Source organism: Culex pipiens, chromosome 2 (genome assembly GCF_016801865.2).
Source record: "Culex pipiens pallens isolate TS chromosome 2, TS_CPP_V2, whole genome shotgun sequence".
Taxonomy (NCBI): Eukaryota; Metazoa; Arthropoda; class Insecta; order Diptera; family Culicidae; genus Culex; species Culex pipiens.
This window is the reverse complement of record NC_068938.1, coordinates 209,935,674-209,946,411: the sequence shown is the minus strand read 5'-3', so window position 1 is coordinate 209,946,411 and position 10,738 is coordinate 209,935,674. Positions and strand designations below refer to the sequence as shown.

Below are 10,738 nucleotides of genomic sequence, written 5' to 3'. Positions count from 1 at the left end.
TTTCTCTACGGCTCAACAGTTGCGGATTTTAGTCCCCTAAAACATATCAAAAAATGTCGAAAATCAAAAATTACGTATTTTGGGAAATTGAGTTTTAGTGAAAAAGAAGATGATTAAAAAATCTGCAAATTTTTTTCAACAATACCTACAACTTTGCCGAAGACACCAAATTGATCAGAAAATTCACTCAAAAGTTACAGCTGTTTGAATATTTACATACCATTTTTGTATTGAAAGCAGCCAAAATTGTATGGAGACTTGTATGGGTGAACCAATGACACAAAATAGCTTATTTGGTCATAGGGAAGGCCCCCACAAAGTTTGAGCTAAATCAAAAAATACAAAAAATAAAAAAGGTCGAAATCGGCCGATTTCGTAGAGAGTTGCTCCAGTACGTTTTGCTGGGGACGCATGATGCTTTATTTATTTTTTTGCTTGAGTTGTTCAAAACAAATTCCTGATCATGGGAAAATAAAAAAAAGGGCAGTTGAGGGTTATGATGAAAAATTTTAAAAATATTAAGTGATTTTTTATTTGATGAAATAAAATAAAATTAAAGACAACATATAAAATTTGTTTTGGTCTTCAATTATTTTTTTCCTAAACTTGTCAGATTAAAACTTTATACCTAAATATCTCACGATGCGACTGACAGCTTCCGATTGCCTTATTCACCGTCACGAACAAATCAATATGTTAATGTCATGTTCTGATAGTTTAGGTCTCAGCGAGCAAAAAAAAAAAAAAAAACACCAAACTTCCTCTTCCCTACAACTGCACACAGCCTTTTGTGATTGCGAAGCGACAAAAGACTACGCGCGATGATGCAGAATTTCCCGAACCCAAACGTGGTGCATCCTTCAGCTGCTGATCCGCAGCCCGGGGGAAGATTTACTCAGCAAACATGACTTCTTGGTGGCGGGATGCGATGCGACATGTGTGACTTGAGGCATGTTTGGGTTTGCGATGATCAGGTCGAGAGGAAAAAGGGTTCAAGAGCGAACGAGAGAGGATTTCCGCGATGCACCGAGGGAAATTGATACACGTTTTCGAGGTTTTGTTTGGTTGAGAAGGGGCAAACACAAATTTCTCCGTGCTTTCCCCCCCAAAAGCTGCCAAACACAGACAGGAAAAATAACTTTCCTCTTTGGAGAATGCAGCGATGCCAGGAAGAAAGTTCGCTCAACAGATTAAATATTAAACATTATTCGTTATTGAATTTTATATTTTCGCTCACTCTGCACCATTTCCAAGATTTCCCCTCCCGCCACCGTCCGCGTTCCACAGTGCATTCTTTTGTTGATGTTTTCTCGCCGTCAGCTTAGATTTTCCCTCGTAACCACGTTGTCGATATTTCTTTGTTGGCGGGAGAATCGGGACGTCGTCTGTTATATTATGTAACGGTTTTTATGAACATCCCCGCGTCACGCATTTCGTGGACGCTCCCCTTTAAATGTCATTCATCTTTCCTGTCTCTCTCTATCTTCCTGATTCATTCTTGTCGCGAGTACGGACCTGAAAGGACGTGTCTGAATAAAGTGGAATCATTAATCGTAAATCGCGTCTCATTTATTCGTACTAAAACATGGTGTCAGAAGTTTTCGCGGACAACTAGTGGATTTCCGGCGTCATCGGTATAACGCGGAAGGTTCCTGTGAGGAGATTCAACGTCGGGCGGCCAAAGAATCATACGCGGAAGTGATCGGAAAAGTTGCGCTCTTTGTTGCGAACGTGTGCGATCCTGTCCGGCGGCCATATTTCTTTGTGCGCGTCTTCGAACTGTTGGAGATTTCCCGGAAGTGAAGTGGAGAAGAAAATTCGAGAAAAATGGACGCTGAGCAGTTCAAGATGTTTATGAAGCATCAGGAGAAGGCGCAGGCGGAGCTCATTGCATCGTTGCAAAAAATGGTCGTGAAGCAGTCAACAACGCCGGCCGCTGGAAGTTCGGCGGGCCCCGCTTTGCCGCTTCCCCCTCCGCTGGAGCTGGCCGGAGACATGGAGGCAAACTTTGAGTTTTTCAAGCAGAATTGGAAGAACTACGCATCCGCCGCTGGGATGGATGGTTGGCCGGACACGATGAAGAAGCAGAAAACGAGCATCCTTCTGTCAGTGATCGGAAGTGCAGCGCGCCAAAAGTACTTCAACTTTGAGCTTACGGTTGCAGAGACGGATGATCCGGAACTTGCTCTGGCAGCGATCAAGGAAAAGGTAGTGCGCAAACGGAACAAGTTCGTCGACTGGATCAATTTCTTTGGCCTTTCGCAAGATTCGGACGAAAGCATCGACGACTACCTGATGAAGCTGAAGGTTCTGTCGAAGTCATGCCAGTTCGGAGCTCTTGAGAAAGAAATGCTGCGGTTCAAGATCGTCACATCGAACAAGTGGCCAAATCTCCGGACCAGGATGCTGGGCATGCAGGACCTGAAGGAAGATGCGGCCGTCGACATGTGCCGCGCAGAGGAACTCGTTGTGACCTACGGCCAAGTTGTGGGCCGCACTTGTGAAGAGGTCAAGAAGATTCGGAAGAAGAAGGAGTGCAAGTTTTGCGGCGAATGGCACGAGTTTGAAAAAGGAGTCTGCCCTGCTTTTGGTAAGAGGTGTAACCACTGTGGCCGAAAGAACCATTTTGAAAGAGTGTGCAAGTCGGATCGGCGAAAACGATCAAAGAGCAAGCGGAACGTGCACAAGGTTCGAGATTCTCTGGAAGATCACAGTGAGGAGTCGGACAGCAACGAGTCGAGCAGCGGCAGTGAAGCAAGCGCAGTGATCGGCAAGATCGAGAACTCGCCAGAACTTGGAGGCCATGTGACGGCGGAGCTGGATTTCTACGTCGACGGTAAGTGGCAAACATCCCGCTGCAATTTGGACACTGGTGCAAACACAAGTCTCGTGGGTTACACTTGGGTAACAACGATGACCGGATGTGCCAGACCAAAGCTACTACCGTCAGACTGCCGCCTAAAAAACTTCAGTGGAGCAGAGATCCCTGTCCTCGGTGCGATCGTTGTTCCCTGTCGACGCGAGGGCCGCAAATACAAGCTTCTTCTCCAGGTAGTGAATGGATCGCACATTCCCTTGCTATCAGCGAGAGTTTGCAAGATACTGAAGCTTGTACAGTTTTGCGACACCGTGTCTGAATCTTCGTCTCTGTCGGAAGAGCCAGTGTTGGAGATCAACCGAGTCCGTGCTTTTCGTCGGGGTGGCCGAAGCGGAGAAACCGGAGAGGACCATCAGCAGCTGATTCAAGATCTGCCGTGTGTTGGTTGCCGAGCAAGATGCTGGCACCCAGCGTAGCCGCGTAAGGAACCCAGGAGTTGAACGCCCCATGCTCGAATTCGTCAGTGTTGAGCAGACAGTGAACGGGAGTCCTCGAGAGAGAAAAAGCTTTTATTTATTTATTTCCATCAAACCTTTGAAAATTTACAATTTACTTTTTGTTAGGAAAGGGAGGATGTTATATTATGTAACGGTTTTTATGAACATCCCCGCGTCACGCATTTCGTGGACGCTCCCCTTTAAATGTCATTCATCTTTCCTGTCTCTCTCTATCTTCCTGATTCATTCTTGTCGCGAGTACGGACCTGAAAGGACGTGTCTGAATAAAGTGGAATCATTAATCGTAAATCGCGTCTCATTTATTCGTACTAAAACATCGTCTTTCGATGATGTCGTCTAACTTCTTGCAAGGAATGGTTGAGATTCTTTTTTTGTGTGTTTTCCCCTCCTTTGATGGCTTTCCCAAGTTCTGCGGAGGAGGGAAGTCAAGCAAAAGTGCGCATTTGTTCCGCATTTTTCACACGCAGCAAACACGCGGCAAAGTGTGCACGTGATTTTGCATGTGATTTTTAGATTCGTTGGAAAATGTGGGCAGGATGTGTAAACCTTTTGTAATTGAGTTGCAGTGTTTTGTGGGAAATTGATCTGCTGGAAAATATTTATTTCTTGACATAAAAGCTTCCATGAAATTTGTTTAAATTGTTTCAACTGATTGTTGAATTCAAAGCATTAGGCCAAAGCAGACAAAAAAACCTACCTCAACGGGTCACGATTTATTCCGTTGGGGGGAAACGGAAAGGTGAAAAGGTCCCGCAAAACCTTCGCCGACCTTGGCGCAACAAAAACTTCCCGAAAATCCAACCGACCGTCGTCGTCTTTGGGGCGATTGCCCCCGCCGTCGAGGGTGAATTCCACGGCGGCCGGGTAGACTTTCAGCTTGAATGGTAATGAAAAACGATTTTCGTCCTGCCTCAGGGATTGATGAAAAACGCCGCCCCGGCTCTCCCGGGATATTGGCTGGAACATGTGGAGCCGGGATTTTGTTGTTGTTGGTGGTGGGTCTTCTCCTCCTCCGAGTACGCGTTTTCCGGAAGGGAATTCAATGCACAACCTTTCATTTCCGCTCCACCTGTGTGATGATACAAGCCAGTCTCCTTTTGCGCCAGGTGAGTCAGGTATGCCAGGCTGATGATAAAAGATTGAATCAAGGGAATGAGCGTTGATGTAAGTCGGGTATGTTCCCGGTTGGCTGACAGGTTCATCATGGATGATGTTCAGTGTAAGAGTGTGGAGCATTTAAATTAGTTTTTTTGTATGTATATAAATACAAATACATAAGAATTTATGCAAAAATATTCCCTATATCGGGAAATTGAGTTCTAGTGAAAACAAAGTTGATAAAAAAATCTGCAATTTTTTTTCTGTGTACCAATTTTTGCTCAAAAGTCCTCAACAATACCTACCATTTTGCCCAAGACACCAAATTGATCAGAAAATTCACTCAAAAGTTACAGCTGTTTGAATATTTACAAACCATTTTTGTATGGTCGGCAGCCAAAATTGTATGGAGACTTGTATGGGTGAACCAATGACGCAAAATAGCTTATTTGGTCATAGGGAAGGCCTCCACAAAGTTTGAGCCAAATCAAAAAATACATTTCCGGTTTTGGTAGAGAATTGCTCACCTAATGATTGCAAACCTACTGGGCTGGTGTAATAGTAGTTTATGCAACAAGTTGCAAAAAGAGGATTTTTTCAGCACGAGTCGTACATTTATCCAACGAGGTTCACCGAGTTAGATAAATACGACGAGTGATGAAAAATTCAAGTTTTGCAACGAGTTCCATACAACGTTTTTTGCAATTCCGAAAAACACCCTTTGGACAGAATTATAGGACAAATGTCATTATTATTAAATACATTAAATACATTGAATACAACATTTTTTGCAATTCCAAAAAACACACACTGAGTGAAATTTTATGTCAAATTTTCATGTTTTTGTCAATAAATCGTTTAAATCAAAAAAATGTTGAAAAGTGTTACTTTTCGAAACAAGTGCTGAAAAGTTCAACTTTTCAGCACCCATTTGAGTGCTGAAAAGTAGAAATTTTCAACATTTATTTTGAAAAGTTTTGCTATTCGATTCTGTTATTTTTGGTACAGAAAAATAGGCTATTTCGTCGTTCAAGAATGACAGGAAAAGTAAGTAGTTTCACGACGGAATTGCAAAAAAGCATTTTAAAACACTTTTTTCATTCAAATGTCATTACCATGGTACATAATTTTAATTTTTTTGACCCCTCTCGACTTAGTTCCAAAGATCCTCGAAACTTCAAAAAATGTTTGCATCGGCCTTAGTGTTGCTATCAGAAGTATGCAAACTTTGCACCAAATTCTCTCCCTGTGCAAATCGTCGCCATCGTGCTAACTTGTCGTACGTGCATTTTGGGCTAAATTGAGTTAAGAACGCCATTTTGTGCAGCTCACAATGGCTCATCTTTTGACCTTCACAGATCCCCAAAATTCGATTTCAATCCTGAGATATTCAATAAAAACCAAAAAAGCTCCGAAAATTTTTGTCACTCTACATATAAAAGAAGTTTCAATCCTGTCGTGCTATCTTGTCACTCCCTGAAAATTGATGTAAGTGCGACAAAGGGCAAAGGGATTTCAGGTCAGGATGCGTTTGACGCACGTACAAGTTAAACTACCGTAAACATTTTTAATTATAACTCGGGACTCGAGCAACCAACTTCAACCAAACTTCGGGACAATGCACAGAATGGTCAGCCAAACAAAACGTGTTTGTTATTGTTTACATTGCGTGCTTTCGTTTTTGTTTATTCAAGGTCAAACATTAAAACGCGTTTTTCTCGGAACGTCAAAATGGCGGGTGCGACATGATAGCACGACGAAGTCGAAATAATAACTGGGAGGTGTGTCTTGGATAGCTTTGTCTGCTGTAGTTTGAGGTGTGCACTTTGTTGGAGAGCTTTCAACAACTTTCACGATTGTTATAAAATATCTGAAATCCACAATATTTTCGTTTGTAAATAATCAAGTTTTAATAACAAGTTTTAATTAGTACTTCAGATTTTTTGATTTCCACATTTCCTGACTTGTTCCGTGAATTGACATGCTCATAATGATCATCAATGTAAGAAAATGCATTTTAAATTGTTCCAGCTGAATGCACGTCTATTCTCAATGGAATTTTGAAATAAATATTTTTTTCCTGTTTCATTTTTAATATTTTTTCAGTCTGGTGTTTAGTGTTTTAAGTAGTTTTAAGTGGTGGGTGGTGGGATCTTGGAACAAATAAAACAATTTCGCTCGATTTAGGTTGAATGCGCTCGAAATCTACGACACATTTATCTTGATTAGTTTAAGTTTGGTTCTAATAACCTGAAACTATACAAAGAAATACTGCTTACTCATTTTTAATTAAAACATTGGAAATGTTTGTTAAAAAACACAGCCAAAGTTGACCCCTGAAAAATTAAATTAAAAAAACATTGGCAAAGTCACATAAAACATGCAAATAGTTCAATTATGAAATTTTCAATTTGCAAAAGCTGGGAAAAAATCATTTTCGACAAGTTTTTAGATTCAGCCTGCCTAGAGTCGGGGTTGGGTTTAAGAGAGTTTAATGTGTCAAGTTATATTTGAATGTTGTTGTTTATTTTACTAACGTGACTTTAACCTAGAGAGGTCATTCGTCTTTATATTTGAATGACAGACTAGATTATCCCAAGTCCACAAAAAGAAAAAATCACTTCGGATAATCGATCCTCGAAAAAAAAAACATTTTTTTTAGTTGTCTAGTTTTGGGTCGATGAGAACAAATATATCCCCAAAAATGCTTTAATAGAATTTGGAAATGTTGAAGAAATATTGAAAAAAAAAATGATGTGACATTTCGATTATCCGAAGGTCAGTAGATTCCTGAGCTCTGTGATTTTTTTTTTCAAATTTGAGTGATTGATTGACTTAAATTTGACTAAAATGGAGTTACCGAACTCAAATTATTAAATTGTTAAAAGAGAAAAAATATGATTAAATCATCCAAAGTTCCTCAGAAACCTTCAGGTAATTGAACTTCGGATAATACAAACTTTTTAATATTTTAACATATAACCTATCAAAACACGAATAAAATCGAAATATTTTTTTTTACAATATAGTTCAGGAAGTATTGTCATTCAAAATTGCATTAGAATACCAAAATTTAGTATGAAACGCGTTTCTTGTTTATCAAGTTATGCACTAGTACACAAAAAAAGGTAGAGTTTTAATGGTTAATAATTTCGATGGTTGAATATTACCTCTTTTTTTTTAATTTTACCTACAAAATGTGAACCTGATGAAAAATCATTAAAAACTGATTTAAAATTCACCGTTCCTTGATGAAAATAACATTTTTTTTCTCTGTACGTTTTATAAATAAATTTCGAAATATGCTCATTTGAAATATTCAATAATACTTTTTCAATGCAATATATGCTAGCAAAAAGTCTGTGCCTCAGATCTTAAAATGTACCTCAACCCAAAACCAGCAACAAAAACTCAACCACGATTGCAGAGGCAGATGCTCGAAATAGAATCTACCTGAAATCGAGGAAATGAGGAAAGATAACAAATGCTTTACGTTTTGTTTCGAACAAAAAAGTCTGAGGGGCTCGGTCTGACGCGGTTTGTATTTTTCAAAAATATTCTGGCGTCAGTTTTTGTTGAGGTACTTCCGGGAGGAAGGAATAATGCACAAATGTTCAGTTATAATGAAGGAAATAAAATCGTGATGCATTTATATATTGAAAATATACTTCTATTTTTTTTTTTATACGAAGCGTAAAAATCTTTTAAAAATATGTAATGTTTAGATTACACAGTAAAAACATGGTCATATTACATCTGGGAAGGGGTAAATATTTTATGTCAGAAAATGTGTAATAATACCACTAAAAATGTGTAACTTTACTTCCTTTCTGGTGTAATGTCACTTTTTCAGACCGAATCGAGTTAAAATTACATCACAAAATAGGTAATATTCAACATTCCAATCTAACCCAAAAATGAAAGATTGAACAATATTTGCCTTTGGAATGCTTTCCACTCTGGGTCACTTTTCCGCACAGCAAGTAACGCTGTCCTCATCGTCCCCGCACAACACTTGGCCGCGTTGTGGCACTCATTACTTTAATTTCCCAAATGGACTTCCGAAAAAGCGCGCGCAAAATGAATTCTGCGGGGCGAACAATGTTCGTTGTTTGGCGATTGTCACTGCGAGCCCCCCCCCCCCCACCCACTCACAATTCTGTCGTGCGATGATGTGCAACAGGGTGGTGTGTGTGTATGTGCGGGGGAGGTAAGGTAAGGGTGGAAGGATAGAGACAGAAAGAGAGAGAGAGAGAGAGAGAGGCAACAAGCATTCAACAATTTTCCCATTCAAATTTCGTGCATCAGATGTTTGCCCAAGTTGTTATCGAAGGCAGCATTGTGAGAGGGAGAAGGAGAGAAGAGCGTAAAGTATGCTTGTTTATGCTTTACGAGAGTGAAAGCTTATGAAAACACGAAGTTGAAAGCTTATGCTGTGTTCGGATTTTCTGGGGAAGCAGTGAGCTTTTAAGGAGAGAGTAATATGAAATAAAATAAGAATGTATAAAACAATAATCATTTTAATATTGAATTTAAGAAAAAAATAGACTTCAAGGCACATTACCGTGACCAGACTCTGACACAGGTTGAAAGTTTCGAAAGTGCAGTAAACTGTTGTGAATAAAATCCAATGAAATCAAGAGATTTTTTTCAAGTGAAGAGGAGTTATGCACCTCCTTTGGTACTCTTTTGTAGCACTATTGGTTTCATCTTGAGTTGAAAAATGTTTGAAGCTTGTAAAGATCAAAGTTAATAAAAAATAATTAATTATTATAATTATGATCTTATTTCAATTCAATCTTCACTAACTCACACAAAATTGGAAAAAGTTTTTCGGCCTGTCTTCGAATTTCGTCCGAAATCCGAAGTCTATTTTATGATATCTCGAGACGGATGAACGGTATGACCTCTACCATGTTTAACCGCAAAAAGATATACGTTTAAAGACAAAGGAGAATGGGCAAATTTGGTCCAAGGATGTACACGAACGGGACCAACTTTTTTCGAAAGATCTCGCCGAGACATGAAAAAAAGTCTTCTGGACCAACTCTCTAAACCCCGGGGTTCAAAAGTTACATGCTGTTGAAGTTTGAGCATTTTGGGTTAAAATGTACAAAAAATCGTATTTTTGCTATTTCTAAAATCATTTACAAAATCTCTGTTTCATTATGGATTTCGATTTTCTTGACTTCATTCGACGCGTATCAGCAAAAACTTTGAGTTCTGATATGTCTTAGCATGATTGAAACATGATTTCTCTTGTTTTTATCCGTTTGAACCGTTTGTGCAAGAGGCATCCCATAGAAACAAGTCGAAACTTCAAGGTTTTGAAACCGGATCCAACTCAAACTGCTTCAGTGAGTATGGAAGGTTTTAGTGCAATGTTGTAACAACTTATTGGGATGGTCTGAGTCATCCGAGAACTCCTTGGAGTTAAGACCGGTGAGTCTACCGCCGTAACAAGCAAGATGTCGGCGGTTTTTGACCACGGATCATACCCGCATGGCTTCAGTGAGTATGGTAGACTACTATGCTGATGTGTTGAAGTGTCCTGGGTTCTCCTAGGACTCCCTGGAGTTAAGATCTGTGGGTCTACTACCGTAACAAGCAAAATGTCGACCGGTTTTGACAACGGAACATACCCGCATAGCTTCAGTGAGTGTGGTAAACTACTTTGCTAATGTGTTAGGATGGCCTGGGTCATCCTAGGACTCCCTGGAGTTATGATTTGTGGAGCTACAGCCGTAACAAGCAAGAGATCGACGGTTTTTGACCCCGGAACATACCCGCATAGCTTCAGTCAGTATGGTAGACTGCTTTGTTAATGTGTTCGGATGTCTCTGGTCATCCTAGGACTCCCTGGAGTTATGATCTGTAGGTCTAAGGCTGTTACAAGGACTCCCTGGAATGGTCCAGAACATCCCAACATAACAGCAATACAGTCTGCCATACTCACTGAATCTTTGCGGTTATGATGCGCGGTTAAAAATCATTGACCTTTTTCTTGTTACAGTGACCCAAATATCTAAACTCCAGGGAGTCCTAGGATGACCCAGGCCATCCTAACACATTAGCAAAGTAGTCTACCACACTCACTGAAGCTATGCGGGTATGTTCTGTTGTCAAAACCGGTCGACATTTTGCTTGTTACGGTAGTAGACCCACAGATCTTAACTCCAGGGAGTCCTAGGAGAACCCAGGACACTCCAACACATCAGCATAGTAGTCTACCATACTCACTGAAGCCATGCGGGTATGATCCGTGGTCAAAAACCGCCGACATCTTGCTTGTTACGGCGGTAGA

At 40.3% G+C, this 10,738-nt stretch overlaps 1 protein-coding gene across 1 annotated transcript; it reads left to right on the top strand.

Moving 5' to 3' along the window:
• Positions 1-1,391: 1,391 nt before the first annotated feature.
• On the top strand, positions 1,392-3,598 carry LOC120412354 (uncharacterized). Its single transcript, XM_039572768.2, has one exon. It carries the CDS (start codon positions 1,828-1,830, stop codon positions 3,292-3,294), a length of 1,467 nt encoding a protein of 488 aa, XP_039428702.1. The 5' UTR covers positions 1,392-1,827; the 3' UTR covers positions 3,295-3,598.
• The last annotated feature ends 7,140 nt before the right edge of the window (positions 3,599-10,738 follow it).

Coding starts and splice junctions, on each gene's coding strand:
- LOC120412354 (XM_039572768.2), top strand. CDS start 1,828: ATGGACGCTGAGCAGTTCAAGATGTTTATGAAGCATCAGGAGAAGGCG.